Below are 27,105 nucleotides of genomic sequence, written 5' to 3'. Positions count from 1 at the left end.
CTGCTGGTTGGCCACTGTGAGAGCAGGAAGCTGGGCTAAGATGGGCCTTTAGTCTGATCTAGCAGGCTCCTCTTAAGGTCTCCCTCAAAATATCCTAGCAATTGTAGTCTGGTGCAGGTGTGGAGAATTCTGTTAGAGCACTAGTTGTACAGAACTGCAATGCCCAAAGTTCCCAGAGTCCATTATATACTAGAACAGGTTAGGGATGAAGATTAGTGGAATAAGGGAAAATCTGGCACATTTCAAGACAACTCTAGCTTCCCATCCCTACCACATTCCTTCGTAAGGGTTCAAAATTAAAACATTTATGTAGGCAGAAGGCAGACAGCTGGCTCTGATTTAAGTGCTACCCAAGGGACAGCTGCTTGCAGGCTGCAAGGAGAAAGATGACCAAATATGCCAGAATGCCAGGCTTGGCCGTCAGGAAGAGGGGAACAGCACATTTGCTCCAGCTGCCATCCTAGCACTTTGCACTATATGCAGACTGGTGTGATATCGCACCATGCAACTGCTAGGAGACATAGTTGCAATAACTTTAGAATAAATGTGCAAGGGTGAAGACCGTAGGCAGCAGCTTTCAGCCCAGTTGCCTTTCCCTGCTTATTTGCTATTGGTGTCCTACTGAACAGCTGCATTTGGAGTTGAAATACTGCCCCTGCTCAGCTGGCCACAAACTATCCAAAGCAGTCCCTTGCAGCTGTTACAAACTCTATGAAATGCAGACTCTGGGTAAGTAATTTCCAAAACTAACAACTGCAACTGTTGCGGGCCATATAGTTTTAAAATTCAGAACAAGATCACGTAAAACAGTTCAAGCAAGTCAAAACTGAGTAAGTCCTTCCTGATTACAAAGAGTCAATTATGTTGAATATGAGGTTCTGGACAAGATCCAGGATGCAGCAAGAATATGGTATCTTTTTGAAAAGCTAGTAACAACGTAGGAAAATGGGAGTAGGTTGCTGGTAGTTCTGTGTTGAAAGCACAAACACAACAATACTTTGAAGACCTCAAGTAATATAAAATTATTCTATTGTGGATAAGAACTGGCAAAAAATAATAATCACACATGCTTCTGGGCAAGCAATAAAATATAAGAGTTAAATGCAAATGGAGACTATAATGTGAACTCTGGGAACCAAATAGCTGCTTACATTCATGTAATGGACTTACTAATCCAATTCATTTTACTACTTTTTATTTACTCTGCTTACGTGTCAGTTCTTCAGAGGCCTATCATCCAGCACCTACTTTTGAACCACAAGTGTTTTGGAAGCCCATAAACAGGACACAAGAGTTAGCAGATTTTCCACTAGCTAGAGAGTGGGTTTCCGTGTACTGCATAGCCCTATACCCCTCCCCATGGCTAGCAAAAGTAAAATATATTGGCAGACTAGCAAAGGAAACATGCTTAATTTGCATAATTTTAGGGCACAAAATGTGGGCATTCCTATGCCAACACTGTAGGTCTGAACATTTCATAAAGTTTTGTGATAATCAATACACTTAAGTCACCAAAATGTATCTGAATTTGTGTTTTATTGAATGTGATTGCTTAATTATCCTTTAACATAGCTTTTAGTAAACATTTATACCTACTTCATAATTTTAAAAAATGTCTTACATACTTATGGTAATCTTGACACTTAAAGCAGATCTTTGTTTGATAAAGCAGAGAGATTAAAAGTGATAAAATGTTCATATCCTTTATTGTTTGGCTCATAAACTTCCCTTGTAAGAAGCCCTTAAAATAGTGACCAGATAATAACAAATTTAGCCCCTACTTAAAAGTTCTCATATAAATACAATCTGTCATCTCCTATAGTTTTGGAACATCATATCTCTGTACTGTATTTGCAGAAAAATAGCCTGTCTTTTTTAAAGAGAAGCAGCACCTCAGCCAACTGGAACATTAGAAGAAGACCAGAGGGCTCCCCAGATCACATTTGCTTGGCTTTTTTTTTGTTATCAAAACAGGAGTGCCCTTTGGACATAAGCCAAAAGTGTTTAACAGAATGGTTAAAATTCAGGAGGCATAATTTTAAAAACCAAAAAATGAAACCCAAACCCCAAAAGGTAGGTGCCATGTTTGACAACTCTTTTGGTCCCAGTGATCTAGCATTTGTCTATACAGTCACATCTTTCCATAAAGGCAAACAAGTAAACCCTAAATAATTCCTCTGAGCATTGTTATTCAGTATAAATGTACCACAATCTGTGCAACGACCTAGAAAAATGACCAAACCCAAAGTGGCAACTTTGTAAAATCAGCACTGCAAATGAAACCCAGATCAGTGCTCCCTTTGGAAGAAATAGACTGTGCGACACAGAATATTTTGTGAAATCCGGAGGTCCAAGGGCGCCACCTTATGTTAGTCCCTGACGAGGAGACACACATGTTTATATCTCTCCAAAGAAAGTGGGTTCCTCAGGGTAAGAGACATGAATGACGGCGTCCCTTTTTACAGACGTTTTTCCCATGGTGCCATAGTTCTGGTGATCCAAATTATCCATAACTGACCTTTCATTAGGAGATCGCAGTAGAACATGGGGTACAAACATCTGGAACGGCAGAAAATTGGAATCTTGAATAATTTAAAGAGGCAAGATATGATAATTTCAAAATGGATCAAATATTTTTATCTCATCCCCTATTTTTCTTTCTCCCACCTATCTCCTGCATGGAGGCTGAATGTTGTTTTGTTCCTCTCTGGACTCTTAAACCAGAAATGAGTGTTTAGTAGGAGAAACAGCATTTCATGATTCTACAAAAATCTTTCCCCCCATGATTAAGGACAAAACTTGGATATTTGGTTCAAACTAAATAAGACTGCCATATCTGAACACTATTACTATGTAGAGAATGTGTTTTCTAAATATGTCTTTGTTGCACCTAAAACCTATGCAAGAATATATTTTGTCAACCGAAGAACTTTAGGTCAGCTAGCCCTGAAGGCAACCAAAGCAAGTGTTTTGTCACCACAGAACTTGCTGATACAAACAAATCCTTTCCTGGCAAGAAACTTGCTTTCCCGTGAAGAATTAATAATTGTTTTCTGATAAATGCTTACAGCAGATTTTCGAGTTGTTGTTACTGAAATAGCATCAGTCCCCGTTTCATCTTTTTTCTCTGTCTGCAAGTATCAATAGAGAAGAGACAAACAAATATTAAAATTTGTGAAAATATGCCCAGTCTTGTGTAAAACATAATATTTAACTGTATTGCTCCTGTTTGCCAGTACTCCCAGTTCTATCATTTAACACGAAGAAGCAAGTACATAGCTATACAGGAAGAACTCCCTCCTTTTTTAACATAACACTTAAATATTTACAGCTAGGGTAAGCTATTAATTAGTCAGAACTTAGCTTTACTGATGTAATTGTTTTAACGGTTTATTGTTTAAATTGTGTTATATTTGATTGTAACCCACCCTGTAATCATATTTGACAGTGTGTGGCATACAAAAACCACCAAATAAATGAATAAAGTAGCTCAACTGGCTTTGGATTTAGTGTTAAGTGCCAAATTAAGTGAAGCAGAAATGATTAGCAACTCCCAGATACAATAAGAGTGATTTACCTTATAATTCAGAGGGCTGAGGTACTTGAAGCAGCCAAAGCAGGTATAGCCTATGCAAACACAAATTGCTATGGCTACAACTAGGAATGTAAATAAAGTTGTAGGTGCTCTAAAACCTAAGGAGAAACGTTTACAAAATATGAAATAAAATAGGGAATGAGATAAGAGGGTGGGGAAATCTCAGCAGCAGCACACACAAGCAAGCAGGTAACACACACAAATCTTGAAATATGGGAATGTACAGTATCATTCTTCTGGCTTTTAAATTAGAACAGGGTTCTGCCGGATGGCGAGGGCGACTGTCCTGTTTCACCGCTTGAGTTGAAATACCAAGGAGCTGGCTCCCTGCCACGCTGAAGCCTTGCTTACCAGGCTGACATGGCTATGGTTTCTGGCCATATCTCGCTGAAACCCAGACGCTGCAGCCGCTTCTCCCTGACACAGTATGCCCCTCCTCACCATTATAAGCAGTAGTAGCAGCAAGATCTCCAGAAGATCTCGTTAGAAGTCGCTGCCACTTCTTGGATTCTCCAGCAGCGGTGAGAAGGGGTGGATGAGGCACCTGTGGGGATGCCACCCCTTGGGATTCTGCTGCCTGAGGCACCCGCCTCAGTCTGCCTCATGGGCAGGCTGGCCTTGCTCGATGGACTGACTTCCAACACTCCCAGGCAACTTGGCCAGGGACGCTGAGAGTTAATAGTCCAGCATCATGGGGAGGGCACCTTGCTGGCTACCCCTGCGCTAGAAGATCTGCCTATGTCCTTGGGTCTCAGTGTTTGGGGCTGCACCATTAGCTGTTCCCAGAATCGGCAGCCCTACACTTCAGCTGTATCTTTGCCCTTTGCTCCCACTCACACAGCACAGAGATATCAATGTACAACAAAAGCCACTATTTGTCTGCTACACAAGCCTCTCAGAAGTGTGACCATTTGCATGCCACTCATACTTACCTAGCCTCAAAAAGGAGAAAAAATACAGCCAAAACAGGCAGAGAATTGGAGCTGCAAGGGCTTGAGTCACAGCCGCAGAATGGATTCGTTTCTCTAGCTTTGCAGGAAGGTATGCAAAGTAGAGATTGTGGCGGTCAACGGTATGCTTTAGAAGCAAATAAATTAATCCTGAAAATAGGAAATAATGTCAGAGTTACAAAAATGTTTTTTTTCTGCTGCCATTTCTCACCACAGAACCATAAAGATGTTAACTGTCCCCTTTGTTCTATACAAGCCAAGGCACCCAAATGTTCTTGTGCCTGCAGACTCAGTGATTGCCAAGAATCAAAAGGTAAACAGCATATAAAATACCAGACTCTTGCTACTGACTTTGAATAAATTAGCAGCTTCAGTTTTATAAGGTTATACAAATGCTTCATTTCCTCTTGTGGGGTGCCATTATATGGTATGAGGAAAGGCTCTAGCATGTGCTCTTTCCACCGAGACGTCTCTGCTTTAAACTGTGTGAACTAGCAAAGTTCTGTTGTTTTAAATCCCATCCAACATTCTGTTTTTTCGTGTTTATTTTGTGATGCACACTAGTAACGTGTTTGTTCAGCTGTGAAGAACTATCAACATTCTGTTGCCATGTATTTGAGGAATTCACTATGGTTTAGTTTAGTTAATAATTGCAAAGGAAAAACACAACCACCACACTTTTGGTGGTATAAAGAACAGGATCTCCATTCAGAAGAGGAGAAATGCCATGCTTGTCTCCTCAGAAGTTCAATGAGACTTGACTTCCAGATAAGCAGGACCGCAACCTAACTGTTATTAGAAGACAAACACATAGCTTATATAAGGGTGTTAAATATGTTATAATTGAAACATAAAAACCAATGCTTGTTTCTGGGAAACCAGATTTTACAGAAAAACAAAGCACACAATTTCTAACCAAAATTCAGTTGGCAAAAATGGTGCCTGTTTGCTGTATCAAACTGAAACAAAGATCAGATACATCTTTCCAAGTATGTTGCTATATTCAGCTGGTGTTGTTTGTTTGTTTTCTGCTATGTATTATTTGGGATCCCTGGCATGAAAGATTACATTTAGTAGAATCCACATTTTGTTTAGCATCTAGAATGATTTTTGTAGGAATAAAAAAAATACATTCCAGAAAACAAAGGCAATAAAACTAGGCACTACCGTAAATAAGAATTCTTATACATTTTTTTAATACATTTTTATACCAGGTGTACCATAATTTGCCAGCCCTGTGCTACAGAATATTTGTCCAGCAGGCATCAGTGCTGTTAAGTGTCTTGAAGACTTTATGCTGACAGGCCTATTCAGCTGTTTAGTTTCCTTTTTAGATGAGCCAGTTATTCTTGCGATTATTCTGTGCTGTTTTAAAGTATCTTATGTTTAAGGACATTTGCAATATATGGGAAGTATGATCTACACCTGAGAGCTATGTTCTCATAGGTTGTTTCATGAGCTTGTAACTCCCTTTTCGCAAAATCCATAGCCTAGTATTCTTATTGGTCTATGTTGACCTTTTAATGTTTCTCATGTTGCACTTCCTACAATGCGTAACCCCTTTCAGATCAAAAAATGCTATGCTATACTAATGAATACAACAAAAAGTATACAAATGGAAACTAAGAATAATATAAAGGCAAACCTAAAAAGCACGCAGAACATGTATTTAGATTAACCATCACTACACTAAGTTCCCATTGAGAGCAGCAAAATGATTTAAGTTGTTGCGCTCTTTTCTTACCCTGTGTGACAAGTCAGCCGGCACAGAAACTAGTATAACACATACATTTCTCAGTCTCAATACTGTATTCAAGCCACCAAGCCCTCCTGTTTGTCCTATTGCAATTCCAGCACACTGGCCAACTTACCAAATGGGACAATAAGGGGGCAGGTGATGCTGTAGGCCATGATGACGGTGAACACACAGAGTGTCCACGCATACATTGCTCCAAATGCAAACTGAAATGCTTGGTGCTACAAGGAAATAAAACATTTGCATTAAGTGTTGCAGGGACAATATTCTGCCTCTTATTCTCTCCATACACCAGTTATTTTAAAAGTGGCGCATGGGACACTTTAGCAGACATGCATCAGCAGCCTTTGGGGCATGAGTACATATCAGTTGCATCGCCAGAAATTTGTTGCGACAATTGAGAGAGCGCCACTTTACTCAGGAGAACTGAATCACGTTACGAAGTTAAACTAAAAGCCAGATCTGTAAATACTTTCAAATGTTGGGGTCCTTAGAAGGAAAGATTTTCTATGCTTCCTAAAAGAAAAAAAGAGGGGGGGAGTGAAGCTGATGTGTTTGAGCCAATATACACTGAGTGAGTGTTGTGCTACAGAGATTAACTGTGCTCCAACAGAAGTCCACCAAAAAGCTGGGGAATCACCAACAAGATTGAAATTATCAGGACGACCAGAGTCCAGGGGTGAATGCCGGAAGCCCATATGAACAGAGATGCAAAATGTTGCTGCGTACTGTTGACAGGAATATAAAATTCTTTGTGCAATAGGTCTAGGTTTCATACCTGCTTAACATGTTTTCTCTCAGAACTGGATTTGGCCATAAACATGCGAGCAGTGTATACCAGGAGTCCTGGCAAACGCAACAGCTCCATTCCAGTGCCAATGAAAGCCGATGCAATCACATAGTTCACAAAGAAAGCTCCTTGGTCAGGCAAAAAGACACACCTGCACATAGTTTTAGAAGAAGAAGAAACACAAGTGAGTGATGAAGAAGAAGAAGGTGCAAAACCTCATCTGGTCACCAGTTAACATCCCCTACCCCTGCCGGCTCTGGGGAGAACTCTACTAGATCTCATTATATGCCCCAGTATGCCCGATCTCTGGGAGGTAAACTAAGTTGGAAAAGGTAGCTAAATGGAAACAATGAGGCAAATAACAAGGCGAAACTGTGTTTGAATAAAAGAAAGGAAAAGACTTAGCCAACATTGAAGAAATGCAGGAGTAATAGAGGAGGTACTGCTTCTATCTAGAATATGCTATGGCAGCATGCTCACAATTGATTGCGTTTTCAATAAAATTAAACCACATTTAACTATTTTCAATTTCTGCATTAAGTTTTCCAACAATGTTGTTTGCCAAAGTTTCTGAAACCAAAATTGCAGATTGTCCATTTTAAATTGCAATAGCAGTTCTAGTAGCAACTGGATGATGAACTAATAATTATTTGTGATGCAGCAAACTCAGAGGGCCAAATGTGGTGAGAGAGTAACCTGCTGTTTAGTAATTAAGCAAGTTGGTTTTTTTAACTTAGGGGATTTACAGTGCACATGGGCAGTAGTTGCCAACCACTTGGCACCCCTCCAACTCAAAGGAAATGCTTCAGAACTGATAAGAGAAAGTTTATGAGATAACATTTATGATTTATTTAAGAACCCAGCTCTCCAGCTTGTGCTGATGTAAGAATGTGTGTTTACTCCAAGGTTGTGACTTCTATTTGAATATCACATTTCTAATACCACATATTTTTGAAATCAGGAATACACCTGTAACCTTTGTCTACTAGAATTTTATGTATGACAGGCACTCAGCTTCTAAGCACCATACTTTCAGATTGCTCTAGCTGCCTTTTTTGCATTTTCCTTGATAATTTGCTTATTTTGAAAATAATTACTTAATTGAAAATAGTTAAATTTGGTTTAATTTTATTGAATGCATGCTTGTCCTCCTGTCATAGCATATTCTAGGTTGTGGCTCGTATAATATTAATGAGTAATAATTTATATTCCGTATACAATGACTACTTCAACAGAGAGTAAAAGATGTTGTGTTTAACTTCCATATATTTAAATATGAACCTTCCTGTGTCTTTCAGTGATAATACACATAAATAACAATAATTGGCTCCATAACAGCCAAGCTAGGGAAGCATCATCTAGACTCTCTTTAATCTCTTCTCCAGAAAGCAGATTTACCACTTCTATAAAGTCTTTCAAATGAAACAACTGTTTATCTTTCCATGTTTCAATATTATATGCATTGCATTTATTGTAAAATGTTGGGTGTAACTGTACAGAAAGCAAAAGAGACACTGAAGGTACCAAATATGCTGCATGCTTAACCTAGATTCTAGATGTTGTTAAGTTGAATCTATTAGGTCCAAGTTCAAAATTTGTGTTTAAGGAAAAGGTAAGCATCAACCAATAGATTCTGTAGTCACTCCTTTATGGACAATGTTGTTAAGACAAAATGCAATAATGTTTTCTGGGCTCCCAGAGTAATTTATTTTTGCAGGTTAAGCAAATGGTTGAATATTCTAGACAGATGTAGGGTTGTTCACAGTATCTAGAAGACATACAAGCCCCTGGGCAGGTAGAAAAAGGATCTTAACTACTTACTCTAATCTAAATCTAGATTCAGATGCTCGGTCGAACACCCAACGAAAGAAGACATCGAGACTAGAAGAAATATGCTAGCATTAGTCTCCATAATTCACTACAGCCAACACGTGAACAAAAGGGTCATTCTAAGCACATCATTGTTATTTAAGAGTTTTAGTTACCCTTTTGTTTTGAACATTTGCCTGCAAAACAGAGGAAGTTATACATGGCTAAAGGTCAAAACGGATGTGACTCGGGAGATCTGTGTAAGGATCTACCCCAACTTTTTAATTAAAACACCATTAACCAAACTTAAAAGCAGCTGCTGTAGGGCCTCCAATTTTGATTGGGGTATGGATGCTGAGGAAAGGGGTGTTCAGCTCTTTCGGCAGATACCATTTCCCTGAACCCCTTGAAATTGCCTCATTTGAGGGAGGGGGAGAACAGATGCCTGAATATTGTCAGGAAGAAAGGTGGGGAAACCTTGGGGAAACGGTTAACACATCCCAGCAGCACATAAAAGACCATCACCTCTCCTCACAGCTGCTTTTTAAGTTAGAAAACAAAAGAACAATCCAAGACTTTCTGTGCCACCTCTGCTTTGGCCTTTAAGTCCCACTGAAATCAATGAGGAAAAAAGTAATGAACTGTGTCCTTACATTTGGTGTAGTGTCATTGCACACTACACCAAAACGAAATATGGTTTAAGAAAGCAACAAGAAGGTGGAAATGTTCTGTGGCTTGAGCACAGATGTGGAATGATATGGACTGTCCCTGCTTACACAAACATCACTGTAGTGCAGGCATAGGAAAACTCGGCCCTCCAGATGCTTTGGGACTACAACTACCATCATCCCTAGCTAACAGGACCAGCGGGCAGGGATGATGGGAGTTGTAGTCCCCAAACAACTGGAGGGCCAAGCTTGCCTATGCCTGCTGTAGTACCTCAACATGTGCACTGGCTAATATGAAATAAAATAAGCCAAAGTAAGTAGTTTAAGAAGTTAGCTTTCCATGAAAGCGACTTTTTTATGTAATTAGTACGCCAAAAATTTCAGCACCAAAAGAAATCCAGTGTCTTAGCTAGAAAGCTGGGATTCTAATGCGGTTTTTACAGAGCCATAGCTAGGGTGATCTTGCGCCCCTGGGGGAACCGTCCAGATTGCGCCCCCTAGCGATGGACAAATTAGCTCTTCTTTCCGCCTCTCCTACAACCCCCACCCATTCAATTCCTCATGCACTTCACTTTCACCTTTTCTTATGAGGCAATAATCAATATTTTTATTTATAGACATATTTATGGACATATTTTTAAGCCAATTTTGTGCGGCGGCGGCCCCCCCCACCTGTGCCCCTGGCAAGGGCCTTCCTCGCCACCCCCTAGCTACGGCCCTGGGTTTTTACCTGGTCAAACCAAGTGAAGGCAAAATTAGCACCATGAAGATTAAAAAAGTGTAGACCTTATGCATCATTATTCTGTTTTCACCAGACCTATTAAAAAAGAAACTATTAATCACATGTTGCATACTTATGTTATAAAACATGGGCCTTTGTCTTCCTTCTACCTTTCCAGTTCTTACAGGTAACAAAAAATGAAATTTTACTATTTGGCCCGACTGCACTGACTGCCAATTAGGATGCGGGCCCAATTCAAAGTGCTGGTTTAAAGCTTTAAACAGCTCAGAACCACAATGTCTTAATTACCTTACTTCTCCCCATACGAACTGACCCAGACTTTGTGATAATCATCTTATGCCCTTCTTGAGCTGCCCCTTCCACGAGAGGTCCAGAGGGCAGCAACACCAGAATGGGCCTTTTCTGGGGTGGCCTCCCATTTGTGGAATGCTCTCCCAAGGAGGCTCGCCTGACACCCTTATTACATAGCTTTCGGTGCCTTCGGCTGATTAAACAATCTATGGCCTTTTAAATGTGTCTTGTGGGGGGCTATTTTTTATGTTATTCCTTTAATTAAGCTACAATTAGTGCAGAATGCAGCTGACAAGAACACTGACTACCAAGTGTCTACCAAGATAATATACAGCGGTACCTTGGGTTAAGAACTTAATTCGTTCCAGAGGTCCGTTCTTAACCTGAAACTGTTCTTAACCTGAGACACCACTTTAGCTAATGGGGCCTCTCGCTGCCACCACCGAGCGATTTCTGTTCTCATCCTGAAGCAAAGTTCTTAACCCAAGATACTATTTCTGGGTTAGCGGAGTCTGTAACCTGAAGCATCTGTAATCCGAGGTACCACTGTAATGCAAAACTTGAAAGATCTACATTGGTTGCCTATATTCTACTGGGCTGGGTATTGTGGTGCCTGTATTGTCTTATATATACAGGTATCTGAAGGAAAAACCACCCCTGAATCAGCCTGCTTTTGCCCTTCAAACTACATGGTAGGCTTTCTCATTGCCATACTACCAGGAGAAATACAGTGCATAGCGACACAAGATAGGGCCTTCTTGGGGATTGTGGAATGTTCTTCTTCTAGAAATAAAGCTGGTGGCATTTTGGCTCCCAACGTTTATCTGTTTGCCCATGCGTGTATGGGATTGTAGCTGCCCAGCTACTGACAGCCAAGAGAGGTTCTATGGGTGTTTTTAATTACTGAGGTTCAGTGCTGTGTTTTCAGCTCCCTGGAAATGTAATGATTTAACTAAGCTGTTACCCATGCTGGGATTGTCTGATATAGGGTAAACTTCTTTTTTTAAAAAAATGGAAGACAGACATGTAATAAATGCCGTAGGCTAGGGATTGAGAACCTGTGGTCCTCCAGATGTTGTTGGGCGACAACTGTCATCATTCCTAACCTTCGACCTGATTGGAGTCCAACAAAATCTGGATGTTTCCTATCCTTGCCATAAGCAATCCATAGTCACAACAGGTCTACCTTAAAAACATTCAGTCTTTCAGTGAACACTCCCATAAGTCAAACACTACACCTGATTAGAAACTTTAGCAAAACAAATAAAAACAACATGATAGATTGTATTAGTTAACTCACCTAGGGAAAAGAGAGTGGCTCTTGTTATAATATGGCATGACCCTCATGGTCCCTTCCAACTCTGTGATTAATGTCTAACTTCACCTTTGCCTTATGGCATGTTTACATTAAAAATCAGTGTTTACTTGGGAGGAATGGAAGCTGCTAGTTTTTGCAGTTCTACTTTCTATAAAGTATGTATACCCTTCCTTCCACATAATTTTGAGGTCTTTAACTAGCAAAAAAGGAACATATATTCTTACGTTGTCCAGTGCGATTCAAGAAACGTTGAGTACAATACTATTGTTGGCAGCAAAGCTGAAAAGGACCACAGAATGAGTGTTGGGAAGAATTGGCTCACAACAGGGTTCTATGAGGATGGAGAGGAAAGAGAAAGCAATGAAGCCCATTTCTATATAGTCACCTTGAAAACAACTGAGCTGAAAGCATATCTGTTATATTAGCTTTTAAGAAAGGTATCCAACTCACCGAATATGGCTTAGTCTGTGGGAAGAATACAGAGGTGGATTTGGCCAGTTACACCGGGCTTCCTCAACCTCGGCCCTCCAGATGTTTTGAGACTACAATTCCCAGCATCCCTGACCACTGGTACTGCTAGCTAGGGATCATGGGAGTTGTAGGCCAAAAACATCTGGAGGGCCAAGGCTGAGGAAGCCTGAGTTACACAGACTTTGACAAAAGATTAAGATGAAAGAGTGTGTTTGCATAATTACAATTTCTGGGCAAAACCCTCTAAAAAATCTTTGTGGGAGGTGTTACATAGGGCTGTACCATTTCCAGCTCATCTACACTTTCTGAGTTTTCCCATGAGGGCATTAACAGAGAATGAAACCGGAATGTAATGGGCTACTCACATTAAGATAGTGAATAGGCTTGGTTACATTAAACTTGTCCATTGTCGAGATAATGATGGAAGGGGTTGTCAAGAAAAAGAGCACAATAAACAGGAACAAGTTGATGCTAAGCCAAAGAAACCACCACTTCGCCCCTTGAACTGAGAGCTTTTCCCTGCAAGAGAGAAGACACAGCAGATCAGCAAGTATTCTATACTTTGCAATAATGGTATTAACAGATGTACCTGTTGCTTAAACAAGTACAAAGCATGGGGCAGGGAAGAAAGAGGCATGATTTGAAGTAGGAAATAACAGGCAGGGTGATGCCTTATCCCTTTTAAACATGACTGTGAGAAGGGCAGTTATTGTTTTGCTGTTTTGTTAAATTATTTACTTGTTTTTATCCTGTATTTTATTCTGTGATCTGCCCCGAGATCATATGGTGAAGGGCAGTATATTAATAATAATAATAATAATAATAATAATAATAATAATAATAATAAAGTTACCAACAGATATCCTCTGGATAAGTAGCATATGCAACATTCCATTTTGAAACAGAGAGTTCCTTGCTGTAGGCTGATGGCTGAGGTTCTGCAACACACCTAAAGCCTTGACATTTACAGGCATTGAAATCTTTAAGAATACTGCAATAAAATAAAGTATTTCAGCATTCATACTTGGAATTACTTGATAATGTACAGAGAAACTGAAAGGAAAGTTACTATGCATGATCAAAGCAACCCCTGCGTAACCTTTCAATGCCACACAGCCACCAGAGGGTAACAATCAATATTGTTTCTTAGATTAAAACTGTGTATGCAGACACAAGTTATAACATATAAAAGTAATCTAACTCTGAGTAGGCCATTCAGGCTGCAAATACTTTAAATATCATTCACAACCTTGTTGTGGTTTTCACTGCCAAAAAATTAATACAGAAACTCTTCTGGAATTTGTATCCTTAGGTCTTTCAGATAAATGCAGTTCAAACAGAAGAGGTTCATTGTTTGATTAAGACAAAAGTCAATTGCCAGCTAAAATTAGTTAAATGTGAGGAGAGGAATGGGTGAAAAACCTCAGATGAGCTGAAAAGGCAATGTACTCTGAGTTCCATCTGCTGACTTCCTGTGGTATTTAAACAGATGCATGAATGGTTTTGGGCGGGGGGTGGGGTGAACTGGGATTGGTTTGTGTTTCATTTAGTGTAAATAATTCAGCTTTGATGACCATATTGAATTAAAAGAACAAAACACTTACTGTGTTGCCATGCCTTTCTCCTCAAATGTTACAAAAGCCATTCCCAGTGGCTTCTCATAAATTAGCTTTTCCTCTTTCAAATATTCGCTCAAATATTTATTGCTAACCTTGGTGTAGTAATCTATAGCATCCTCCTGTTGAAAGGAAGCTTCTGTTACAAAAACAGTGTTCAATAGTTCTTACAGTTCAGATCTGGAAATAGTACTGTTTTCACTTTTTATATATTAAGCTTTTCCTTTTTTAAACAGAGACATCATATACAAAAGCTACAAAGCATTTTATCTTCCACACAGTTTTAAGACAAGTAATAAAACAGGCTCTTTACCTTTTTGCAACCTCTGACATCACAACAGCAGAACTGGCCAAACCATTTTGTGTGAATGAGACATCGTTTACCACTCTTCTGAAACGCTTGTGTATAATAAGCCACATGTTTCTCTGCCTTTTTTCTGGGCACAAACACATAAGGTTTCATGATGCAAAAACAGATTAATTCCTCAAAACTATGTGCCCATCTTAGAAACACATTTTTATAAGTAAGAGTTACAGAACAGCCCAAATACATACATATAATGCAACATGTGTACTAAAGATCTAAAACTTGTATCAGCTTATGAATGCCAAATCTTGCAGGTATGCACTATGTAGACCAATGGTGTTCCTATAATGTGAAAGTATCATGTTCTATATTTCTGTATATATTATGTTTTTGTCCTACCCTTCCCCAAGGAGTCATCCATGAGGCTCTCTTATTTTACCCTCACGATATTCCTCTAGGATAGACTAAAGCTGAGAGACAGCAATTGGCCCAAGATCATACGCTGAGCTTCTTCGCCTCATAAGAGATTTGAACCTGGATATCCTCAATCCCCAAACCCCAACATACTGCTTTGCAATTTCAGGAACCACAAACTGAACTGGAGTTAAGAAAAGCTGTAGGGACATTATGGCTACATGTGGTAAAAGTCACTGTACCTCTGTATAGAAAACTATAACTTTCTCTTGCTAAAATATTGTTTCTGTATGCAAAACCTAATAGTATCTCATGATTGATTCTGCAAGGCTGAAATATTCTTAACAACAGCAAAGATAATACCAGCAGCCTGGTACTGGTGATCATCTCCAGGACCAGATCATTTTGCTGTTAACGCATTTTAAAATGAAGTGAATGCAGTTTCACCAGGACATTTTTCATGCAGGTACCTTTCTGTGTAGAGAGAGGTGAGTTTGGCCACATTATAACATAACTGGACCTCTTGTACAGCGCAGGTTGGATACGCTTCACTGCAAAAGGATGAAACAGATAATTACAAACTGTAATAAGATGGTGACAAACACTGCATTTAAAAATAAGTAGGCTCAGAATATAAATTTAGACATTTTAACACAAGCCTATTGTGATTGGGGCTCAAAGTCGTCTGAAGCACAGACTTGCTGTCCTCAACACTCTTTAAAAACTGATTTGGTAGCAGGTGCCAGAAGGAGGACACTCCTATCACAGCCTAGAAGGTACAGGACCCCTAGAATACTGTTGCAATAGCTACTGCCAGGTGCCATAAATGGCCTACCAAATTCCCTGGTCATGATACTGCAGCCTTGCAAACTACACTTTCCAGGGTTCTGGGCTCCTGCTGTGTCAGTGAAGGAGGAATAATGAAGGCTACCCACATTCGGGTGACATGGGAAGGGAGCACAAGGGTGGGGAGGAGGAAAATTAAAACTTGGGAAATTGTAGTTGGGCTCAGCCCCCATTGTGCTCCTGGTTATGTCACTGGGGGTGAAATAGAGCTAAACCTCAGAATATAATCTAATGTTTTTCTGGGTGTGTGAGGTTCCCCCCCCTCCCCCCAAAAAGCTGTTTTACTTAAATCTACTTGAAGCTGAACAGAGATTTCACCCCACCACTAAAACCCAAATATTAATTCACGAAGTTAAATCTGGAGAACAATGAAATGTACCAGGAAATGCTTCCTGGGAGCCAGTTTATCATGCCCAAATAATATTGCTCCAGGCATTGGATAATCAGGAAAATTGCCACCGCACGGGTGAAAGCATGGTGCCAGGCAACAAAAAATTATACTCCATTGGCTCCACAGGTTGTAGTGACATTCCATACAAAGCAGTTAGCCAAGTGCTGGAAAGCTCTCCTCTGACTGCTCTATCGACCCCCTCTTATGCCAATTTAAAATTAATTGCTGGCACAAGTTTACAAAGTTGTCAAAATACAGTGCCTCTTGCTCTTCTGTACCATTCCAGCTAGCCTCCCCCCCCCCCCATTTTTTCTTTTTTTACAGTTTTTCTTGTAGTGGGTGGGTAGATAGGACTAACCCCTGGTGCCAGCTAATATGGACAAGGTCTCTTCTTAAGAAGGAAGTCTAGTAGCTTATTAATGCTTGGCTGTCACTACACACAACGCAGCTAGGGTAGACACTAAATTCAAGACCTACATTTAGCAGGCTTTGCAAATCAATTTTTAATAATAGTCTGTAGGTAAAATTAAACAATAACTTAGTTATGTATTTCATTAAGGGAGCTTAAAACTACAAGGACCCTTTAAACAAAGAAAAATAAGCTCAAATAGAAATTCAGCCTCCCTCTCTCTCTCTTTTTTTTACTTACTTAAAGTGATTTTCTATGGTTGTTGCTTTGGCATTTTTGGGAAGATGAGTTATGAACAATGTGCGTTTTACCTACAGAACAGAAATTATTAGTTTCTCAGAGACTCTGAACTAGGGAAGAAGCCAGAAAAGAGACACATTATTATATATTTCAAGTTGGACTGTGTGTATTTGGAGGAAAAAAACAAGGATTACAAGTCTGACCTCCCCCCGTTCACAAAAAAAACACTTTCCGCCCCCAGCTGTAACAGAACGGAATACAAGCTCCACCAAATTTCTTGGTTTTGTGTGTGTTCTGTTTTGCAGACTTGTCCCACAACCCAGCAAATCAGAAATGTGCATACATGATTTGTCAAGGGGTAGTTTTTCTGGTTTTAGGTTAGCTTACACTAGGAGAAGTAGCAATACACATTTTTAAGAATATAGAAACTTACTATGCTTTCTTCTTCATATTTGATGGCTTGAGTGTGATGTCTCATAAAGACAACGGTCAAAATCATGTACACAACAGCAAAAATAGTGTGCAGCCAGAAAAGACTGTTGCTGTGGAACACAAGTTTTGATGTATTAGAAGTGAAATGACTGGAGTATAACATTTGCCTAAGCTACTATTCAATTTATGACTGTTTAGCGGTCAGCAAGGCAGGATAGCAATCATAAGACTGACTATGTTACCTTTTACAACCTCCCCTTAAACCATACAGGACACGTGTCTTTTAAAAAATGTATATTTTGTATGTATATTAAATATATTAAAAATGTATATTGAGAATGCTCAAGAAAGATTACCTATAACCCAAAATCCATGTAAGCTTTGTGCAAGCATGTTTCAGGATGAAAGCGCAATAAACACGTCAACCTGAAGGGCCCTTAACCTTGAGGGCAAAGGAAGAAGCATTTAGACCCCACAGTACTTCCAATAGCAACCCAAGTCTATTCCAAATCAAACCAGGGATAAGTAAAATGCAGTACACTTTCCGTATATCTTGTTCTGCCATGCCTGCTTTACATACAATACTTGCTTTTTACTTATATGGCAGGGGGGAAGTCCCCAAGTGGTAAAATCAAGGAATGTGAGACTCAGGTAGATACTACAGTACATACACAATATACATATATGATGTTAACATCTCAATAGTTACATACCCTGCTCTTAGGTTTGCAATAGTAGTTCTGCCAAAGCTGTAAGGGTCTTTATCTGAAAAACAGGACAACAGCGCAGAATACACACTTTGAATTAATTCTTTTAAAAAGAACAAAATGCTCTTGAATCACTATAATATTACCACTGATTTATTATAATAGTTCTACCCTTATATACTGCTTTCATTTATAAATCTCAAAGCAGTTTGTAATACAGATAAAAATCATTATTAGTATAGAACATGTCATCAGTATACACACCAGGGATGCTACAGTCAAGGGTAAGTAAGCAAGACTCGAGTTTTACCTTCCAGCCGTACAAAATAATGGAGGAATGGGGCAGAAATGACCCCCAGCCTCATATCCTAAAGCATTGCAGTAGCTATCACATGTGCTCAAAGATCAAGTCACTGGGAATCTGGCATGCAATATCAGCACACATGCACTACAAGTCAGGCCAAGTTGAAGGACTCATTGAGTTAGCGAGGAAAGAAATAGATAACCTATTACTCACTCTCCTCCACCTTAAAATCCATTGACGTCATTATATATCCTCCATCTCTGTGCTCACCCTTTCCTTGGAAGGGCTGGACACACGGCCATTCTCCCACTGCTAATACCTTCCCACCCCAGACAAACTCCAAACAAGCAGGCTTGCACCAGTTGGGTCCCTCTGCCAGATTCCACAGAGGAACCTATCCCAGGCCCATTAGGTTAGCAACAGTTATGTAGCACCTTTTGGAGCCTAAAAATCACATAGGAAGGAAGAAAACACTCTTCTCCCCCCCCCCCCCAAGGAAATATAAAGGAAAGAGGCAGAAGGAGCAAGCCGCCACCACTCCCTTCTGCTGTTTGAGGAGTAGGTAGGGGGTTCTAATTTCTTTGCCACTGAGGAATAGCATAGGCCCACCACTTGGATATTATTTTTAACCATTTGGTATAAACATTCTGATTCCTATGATATTATCTCAGAAAGAATACATGCTAAAAATGAGCTTCTGGGTTCCTTTAAAAGACAGAGAAAGCACAAACTCTGGCTAGAGATATTGATTATAATAATATATATATTTATATATATATTTTAAAAAAACATGCCTTCTTAGTTTTATTGATTTCTTACCTACAAGCTCCAGCACCTTAAGCATCGCATGTAAAAAGAGACAGATTTTGAGCGTACCACTTTCAGTTCCATTGAATTTTTATGCATTATACAATCCTCTTCTTATGTAGTCTTTTTGCCAACTTAATCACCCCTTAACTTTTCAAACCCCCTTGGTCATGTAAACACAGGCTAGTTTAAAAAGTGATGGAAAGAGGCCTCGGGATTATTAGGAGTTGCTGACTCACTTTTTGTATCATCCTGGGATAAAAGACTGTTTAGCTCTGTTCATAGCCATTATCTTTGGTATGCTGAGACATGGAATTCTTACATTTTCAGTGGCCACAACTGTGAACAGAATGGCTAAAACAGCCTAGGATGTGTTCCAAGCCGGAGCTGTTGGTTCAGAAGGAAAACTACCTACACCAGCTAATCTAGACACATTGTGAGACTCTAATATACTTGGCAAAAAAAAACTTAGTCTAGTTACTGAATACCAATGCATATGTTTATACTCTCCATGGAGTAGTAATAGGCTATCATCAACACAGATGTGCTACTCCAATACAGAAGCAGTAATTTATTGTCAAGGCCACAATAGAGGTTTTACCAGATGCCCAAATGTTTTCCGGAGAAAATGAAATAACTATGATATATCCCACCTACATAAGAGTACTTTAATCACTGGACCCACTACAGAGATTTTCTAACCAAGCCCCGTAAGAATAAGCGAGCCCTGCTCATCAAGGCATTAAGAGTGACACGAAACACCAAGTCATAAAAGGTTCTCACCAAGTAAGTCGCCTGATAAATTGACAGGAAGTATGATGCACAAAGACAGCATGCTGACTACAATCAGCAGGCAGATGAGATGGCGCTGAAAGGCGAGATAGGTAATGGCATCATCCCCACATTTTACACGAATCTCTTCATCGCTGCACCACAAATAACAGAACAGGTCAGTTGCCAAGTTTTACAAAGGTGGGCATATGCTTAAGAAGAAGGCTGACTAAGGATTGCATTGCAGCTGCAGACTGAAAATACTCTGTGTTGTGCAATATGGTGGTATCATAAAAGGTCACATGGATACAGAAGCAAAAGAGGCTAGGCAGTAAAAAGATGCTGAACTGGTTCAAACAAAAGCACATCCACATGGAAAGAACAATTTACAGAATGTGAGTGCTTTCTCCTTATTCAATTCTATACGGAATGAAAAACTTTTTAAAAATTGGATTACGGAGACATTATTTGCACAACTAAAAGCAGATGCCAATTTGAAATACAGCTAAACCTTTGAACAGAATTATCACACTAAAGACAATATCCTGCAGATGCAGAAAGACACAGTAAACACAATAAAAATAAATAAATTCAATGTTTTTGTAATGGGGCAGGACAGCTTTCCTTACTCTATAACCCAGCAATACTGACATGAAAAACTATTGAGCTGGACAGCATTACACAATTTCAATATACCAACCTGAAAATTATTTCCTCTTATTTCAGAGATACATAATTTCGTTTATTTATTTTTTAGAAAACAAAGAGGTTTACAATATACATAAACACCATATAAAATTTTAAAATCAGAAATCAACTAACTATTATAGAAGGGTATTTTCTTAATTGTCATCATAAGGTTGGCAGTTCTGTAACAACATTAAATCTAACCCTTAAGCATGACAGTATTTACTGCAAAGCACAGAGGTCTAGGTAAGATCTGTGATCCTGAAAACCATTTTAATGAGAAGCAGAAGTACACTACTATTCATTATAACTGGAAAAAAGTTTCCTGAAATGAGATAAATTGCAGAGGTGGGAAACCGAAAGTGGAGTCCCTAAGGAAGCTTGCACTTCCTACGTTTGAGAACATCTTAAAAACTCAAATTTAGAATCATGATTTTCTTGGCAAGCTCATATAAATGAGTCAACAGCAAGATCTAATGATCCTTCCCTAGTGAATTTTTATTTGGGGACTTGTGTCATCACAGCCAGTCTATCCAGCTGTTAAGATGGTAAAAGATCAAAGAACTGTGTAGGCTTGCTTCATATAATAATGGATTAGCCTTTTTTTAAAAGAAAAAGAAAAAAAGAAATCACACATACTGGGATACGAATTAGAGATTTTTTAAAAAAACACATTAAATTTATAAATGCCTTTATATAACACAATTCAAATCTTATTTCAAAGCTGTGGGCTTACTAACTGTTTTTCTAACCATTTTAACCATAGTGCTGTCCCTTCTTGCATTTAATATAAAAGCTTTCTATTCCGCCTTATAATTAATAATTCTCAAGGTGGCGAACCAAAATCCAATTGCTGCAATGATAAAGCATAGAACATTAAAAATGTACAGCCCTCTGTTTCCAAAATTGCTAAGAAACTGTTATTAAGCAATGTATAGCATAAAGAGCACTCAGATCTCTGCTACTTTGCGTGCTCACCTCATTCGAAAGGCAGATATCATCCAAGAACAAAAACCCTAGAAGAAACAGAAATATTCTTTTTTGAACGAGTGGGATCCAAGTGTTCCCTGAAAAGCTGCTCTTGGGGTTGTGGGGCTATCCAAAATGGCATGCGATGCTGTGCAGGAGGCTGCAAATTGGAACAGGAAACTGGGAGTAATTAGAAGCTATCCCCTTTGCATGAGCAGAAACAGCTCCTGAACCCAAAAGCTCTCCGATTCTCCTGCTTGGGTAGGAGGCAGAATGATCAAATTATAAATTTATATTTGTAATTTATTTTACAGGGGAAAAACACTTTGGGTTGGTCCTAAGCCTCCTAATAATATCAGGACACAATGTTTCAGAGAATACCCAAAGTAACTGGAAGGCTTTTTTGGGGGTGGGGAAATAAGAAAATGCAAAATACTTAATGCAAAATACTACTGACTTCATCGGGGTCCAAATCATCAGGATTGGCTAAATCACCAGATACAGTGGTATCACTAGAATACACAAAGGAAGACCTCAAAATTAGAATACTAGACTTAACAACAGTTGCTAAAATTCAAAAGCATATTTAAAAGAAGCTCAAATAAAGCAGCTAACAGAAATACTCCAAAGGGAAAAGAAACAAATAGTTAGAAGGAAAGCATACTATAGTGAAAACATGAATAACATTTTAGACAATTGGGAGGGGGGAGTTCTGTAGAATATGTTCTGTAGAAATTATTAACTCTCATATCAATATAATGCTTTGCTCCCGAAAAAAGACCTCAAAGCAATATTTTTCTAGATCTCATTCCATGACTAAGAGGACCGTCTCTTCATTTCTAGACACTGTGACACAATACATAGCTCAGATCCAGTATTTCCACAAGCCCATTGGTGCAAGGATGTTCCCAAATAAACCAATGGATCCCATCCAAACTAGTGAGAGGTCCGTGAGAAGTATTCATGTGGTGTGTGCATGTCCCCACCGCTCAGGAATTACATACCTACCCTCCATTTCAATTTTTTCCAACTGGGAATTCATGCAGCTATTTCTTTACCAACGTGTGCACCCTTATAAAACAACAACCATGGAAGTGCACAGCAGCAAATGTTGTGAGATTCCACAATGGGCAACATGAATATCCCTTTTGGATCTGTCACCAGAAAGCTGGTCAAGGAAGTCTGCTTGCTGTTCTTCTTTCCCTTGCTGGCATGTTCCCCTATTTCAGCAGAGGGTATAGCTTTCTAAATAACCCATGATGCAACCCAGCCTTGGGGGAAGCTACACAAAGACTTCTCCCCTCGCCCTTCAAATATGAAACTGACAACATTCTGGTAAGTTTCAGGTAGTATGATTCTTTCCTTCTTCCGTGTCCTTAGGTTAACTCTTCACCACCTGTCTTGACATTTCTCTCTTCCTTCACTCCCAATTCACGTTTACACATTGTAGCTGTTTGTTCCCCTTCAGTTTTGCTACAGAGGTTTTGAGCAAGAACAGCCTTTGCAAAACCTTCATATTAAAATTAAAGTGCTGTTTTATTTTCTGCAAACCCTGACCTCAGCTTGCAGCAACTGGAAATGGGCACGCTTGGAAGTAAGCATTGTTTCAGCCACTGCAAAAAACAAACATGCCCTGCATTCACCGATTCTTCCTAAAGATCTAGTCTTATACAGCTGTTTGGCTCAAGAGAAGTTTTGAACGAAACAGTGGTTTCACAAATTTTAAAAAAGTATGTACTCCAGGGCTAAACTAGGTGTAATGCTCTAAACTCATCGTTGACAATGGGCTTTTCTTTTTTAATCAATAGCATGCATGACCAGGTAATTTTCATGGGAACCACAGACATGCACACACACACACACACGCCACACACACATATGCTGCACTTTTTTATTATTAAAAAACCCCCACTACTGAAGCAATTCCTAATAATGTACTTAGTGTCACAGTTCCTCCTCTTTGTAATCCATAGAACTATTGGTGTTTGTGGTCTATGACAATGCCTACTACAGTGGTACCTCGGGTTACATACGCTTCAGGTTACATACGCTTCAGGTTACAGACTCTGCTAACCCAGAAATAGTACCTCGGGTTAAGAACTTTGCTTCAGGATGAGAACAGAAATTGTGCTCCAGCGGCACGGCGGCGGCAGGAGGCCCCATTAGCCAAAGTGGTGCTTCAGGTTAAGAACAGTTTCAGGTTAAGAACGGACCTAAGTACTTAACCTGAGGTACCACTGTATACCAAAGTGTTACATGGGGCAGTAAGTTTCTCTGCTCACACACTCCCTACATGTCTGCTCTGGGGGGCAGGGGCACATGGCGAGAGAAGGGAAATGATACGTTGCATCACACAGCCAGAAGTCCTTGCACTAACATAGCTACTTTTTTGTTGGATACCACCCTTGGTCACCAACAGCATGGCACTATGCCCTCTGTATCTACCAATGTTCTGTGGGGGCCACTGTAACATTTTGACACTCATGTTTTCTTCATCTTGAGAGCCAGTGTGCTGTAGCAGTTAAGAGTGTTGGGACTAGGACCTGAGAGGCTGGGGTTCAAATCCCCCACTTGGCCATGAAGTTCACTGGGTGACCTTGGGCCTGTCACTGTCTCTCAGCCTAGCCTACCTCACAGGGTTGCTGCAAAGATAAAGTGGGGGAGGGGAGAAGTATGTATACCACCTCAAGTTCCTTGGAGAAGAATATTAATGCAATAAGCAAAAGCATTATATAAATAAACATTTACCTCAATGCTTCTGATACCAGGGCAATACGACCATAATCCCAGAATCTTTTTCTTATAAAAGAAAATACCAACAATAAAATCTAAAAGAAAAGAAGTAATATTCATTCAGAGGCATAAGGTTTCGTTATTTCATGTTAAGCTGGCTTCAGATATGACAGCGCCAAAAGAGCACCAGGACCAAATTTTTCATACTTGACAAAAACTTTGGATTTTTATTGTTGTAACACCAGAAAGTACCGTAGCTTATGGCTAGTATTGGACAGGGCCTTTTTTTAGAGAAAAAAGAATAAAACATGTGCTGTGAAGGGTGGGAAATACCTGTCTTAAGCTTGACAAGAAAGAATTCAGACAAACACATGTTACGGTAATTCTGACATGGTACTCTGAAATATAGTTTGGCAACTACTATATGCTCCCATCTTAAAGAGACTAAAAAAAAGGAAAGTGCTGCAAATCCTATTATCCAAAGATGACCACACACTTATTCTGCATCCCCTCCATATATATTTATTGGTCAGGACAAGCCAGATCTTGCAGCACAGTCTGTCTGAAGGGAAGAAAAACATTTGTGCAAGACAAAGGATTCATCTATTTCAGCAGGTTAAATTACATGACGATGGTGGCGCTGTGGGTTAAACCACAGAGCCTAGGGCTTGCCAATCAGAAGGTCAGTGGTTTGAATCCCTGCGAGGGGTGAGCTCCCGTTGCTCGGTCCCTGCTCCTGCCAACCTAGCAGTTCGAAAGCACATCAAAGTGCAAGTAGATAAATAGGTACTGCTCCTGCAGGAAGGTAAACGGCATTTCCGTGGGCTGCTCTGGTTCGCCAAAAGTGGCTTAGTCATGCTGGCCACATGACCTGGAAGCTGTACGCCAGCTCCCTCGGCCAATAAAGCAAGATGAGTGCCGCAACCCCAGAGTCGTCCGCGACTGGACCTAACGGTCGGTCAGGGGTCCCTTTACCTTTAAATTACATGATGATTCACCCTTAAGAACACAAGCCCTATTGGATTGGACATTAAGTCCAGCTTATTCACAGGAAACACTTTCTACATATCCGCCATAGAGCTTCTCTTTTTTGCAGAGGATTCTGGGACTTGTCTTAACACACATGCTCAATTGACATGGCACACTGACCATACTTCTTGAGCCTCACCATTGCCCCACCAGGCCCTTCCTCAGACCTTGTTTTGGGAACTTGGGGATTTTATAAGAGGCAGTTATCTGCAAAAACTGAGACTCCTAAAAATAACTTACCAAAAAGCAAGTAACATCGAGCAGAAGGACAATAGGGACTCCACCAAAGCTTACGCCTTGAAGCACAGTACTTCCCCGTGCTCTGCTGTAGCAGTAGGATCCATTGCCACCACGGTAATCTGTTTTAGTCCCATTCCATGAGTGAGCCAGCCACAAATCTCCAAAGAATGGAATCATGTTGTTTCACTTAGAAAACAAAATCATAGGGCAAGTTACAGCAGGCAGGAAAACATTATATATATAGATAATATATAGAGCAACAAAAGTCAGAAAAGAATGGCTGAAGCAAAATCTATATTAATAACAACAACTATTCTCCATTACTTAAATAGCTTTGGAACAGTTCAATGGAACAATCAAAACATAAGCTTTTATTGCCAGTATGTACTTTGTCACTATAGTCCTACCTCTATGTTCTATACCATCAAGGCCCAAGTCATGAAGGAATTAGTATGAAAGGACTGAATTGGGAAAAGCCTGCAGCAGGATGGAACTGTAAACACCACAGATCTGTCATTTTCTAGCTCAGCTATGACACAAAAAATGCCCCCATAGAATCTCCCCTATCATTCTCTCTCATTCATATATATCACACAGGGGTGGAGAGTAACAGAGACTGAAATTCACCACCACCAAATAATAGGTCACCTCTGTGTCCATATACTATGTAAAAATAATAAAGGTCCTCAAGTATGCTTTTGCGGTTGGCACTGGCAGGCACCAGATTTGTGATTTTTACTGTGGAATGTAGTCCTCAACACAAGTATTAATTTTATAGTAGTTCTGGAGGACTGCATGTAAAAAATCTCTGCATGTAAAAAATTTCAAGAGAGTAAGTTTTAATTCAACCGGATCCAACCTTGATCCAAACCACATGAGAAAGCAAAGCACCCCAGTGTTTATGCTTCAATTGCTGGGGTGAAGCAGTGACCTAGAGGACTGTGACAAGCAGGTGGGGTGATGCCCACGGCACACTCTCAAAACTGCCAATCAGCCCCAAAAGGGAAGACCTGTTCCAGAGGTTTTTCAGGGCAAAGCCAAGTATCAAAGCTATCCAATACCTTAAACTGTTTTAGACATATTCATAATTTCACGCTTTAAGCATGAAGGAAACTGGTTCAGCCCCATCCAGCTGCTATAAACAACTGAATAGTCTTTTAAATTGTAGGTGACAACCAGCCATCATGAAGTTGTGCATGTATCGGCAAATCATCTAAAGATAAATGCAAAGAGAAAATTATTTAAGAGCTCACAGCAAGTGGCAAAGCAAAATCTGATGTAAAATCAGATTTTACATTCTTATGAAGGAACTTTAAGTTTTCACAGTTGTAATTTTACAGTGTAAACAAGAAACCATCCAAATGAAGACATCCAATATGTTCTTTACAAAGTTCTATGATGTTAGGCCTCATTCCAAAACAGATGCAGTTCATGGTTAACAGGCAAGTTGACGGGTGGATTATCTGTTTAGATCAATGTCTCCCAAACTTGGGTCTCCAGCTGTTTTGGGGCTACAGTACCCATCATCCCTGACCACTTGTCCTGGCAGCTAGGGATGATGGGAGTTGTAGTCCAAAACCAGCTGGAGACCCAAGTTTGGGAAACACTGGTTTAGAGATGAAACTTGTTCGCATCCTGTCATCCCACACATTAATTTAATTTCAAGGGAATGAATCAGAAAGCAGCGCTTATTTTACCCACCAAATCACAGCTCCACAAGAGAGGTAACATAGGACAATGAAGGCCCTTCTGTTTCTGAAATTCTGATTTGCCTGCAACAAAAATAATTTCAGGACAGTCTACGACCTGCAGA

General features: G+C 39.8%; 1 protein-coding gene across 3 annotated transcripts in view; it reads right to left on the bottom strand.

Annotated features, from left to right (window-relative positions):
* Positions 1 to 1,519: 1,519 nt before the first annotated feature.
* The window catches only part of TMEM63A (transmembrane protein 63A), a 32,900-nt gene continuing 7,314 nt past the window's right edge, over positions 1,520 to 27,105 (bottom strand). For 2 of the 3 annotated variants that reach the window (XM_081000154.1, XM_081000153.1), the window contains exons 2-23: positions 25,293 to 25,478; positions 24,039 to 24,118; positions 21,748 to 21,802; positions 21,300 to 21,337; positions 19,647 to 19,789; positions 17,759 to 17,810; positions 17,047 to 17,155; positions 16,614 to 16,684; positions 15,198 to 15,278; positions 14,320 to 14,443; positions 13,995 to 14,128; positions 13,244 to 13,381; positions 12,756 to 12,909; positions 12,144 to 12,250; positions 10,299 to 10,385; positions 8,913 to 8,972; positions 7,080 to 7,242; positions 6,417 to 6,522; positions 4,528 to 4,695; positions 3,578 to 3,693; positions 3,069 to 3,131; positions 1,520 to 2,559 (exon numbers count right to left, since the gene is read on the bottom strand). In XM_081000154.1, the coding sequence (XP_080856280.1) occupies positions 2,398 to 2,559; positions 3,069 to 3,131; positions 3,578 to 3,693; positions 4,528 to 4,695; positions 6,417 to 6,522; positions 7,080 to 7,242; positions 8,913 to 8,972; positions 10,299 to 10,385; positions 12,144 to 12,250; positions 12,756 to 12,909; positions 13,244 to 13,381; positions 13,995 to 14,128; positions 14,320 to 14,443; positions 15,198 to 15,278; positions 16,614 to 16,684; positions 17,047 to 17,155; positions 17,759 to 17,810; positions 19,647 to 19,789; positions 21,300 to 21,337; positions 21,748 to 21,802; positions 24,039 to 24,118; positions 25,293 to 25,469 (2,388 nt within the window). In that variant the 5' untranslated portion in view covers positions 25,470 to 25,478 and the 3' untranslated portion in view covers positions 1,520 to 2,397. Of the gene's footprint in view, positions 2,560 to 3,068; positions 3,132 to 3,577; positions 3,694 to 4,527; positions 4,696 to 6,416; positions 6,523 to 7,079; positions 7,243 to 8,912; positions 8,973 to 10,298; positions 10,386 to 12,143; positions 12,251 to 12,755; positions 12,910 to 13,243; positions 13,382 to 13,994; positions 14,129 to 14,319; positions 14,444 to 15,197; positions 15,279 to 16,613; positions 16,685 to 17,046; positions 17,156 to 17,758; positions 17,811 to 19,646; positions 19,790 to 21,299; positions 21,338 to 21,747; positions 21,803 to 24,038; positions 24,119 to 25,292; positions 25,479 to 26,993; positions 27,065 to 27,105 lie in introns of all 3 variants that reach the window. The other variant, XM_081000152.1, reaches the window with a different exon arrangement.

Source organism: Podarcis pityusensis, assembly GCF_964106645.2.
Source record: "Podarcis pityusensis genome assembly, chromosome: 3".
NCBI lineage: Eukaryota > Metazoa > Chordata > Lepidosauria > Squamata > Lacertidae > Podarcis > Podarcis pityusensis.
This window is presented reverse-complemented; position numbering and strand designations above follow the sequence as displayed.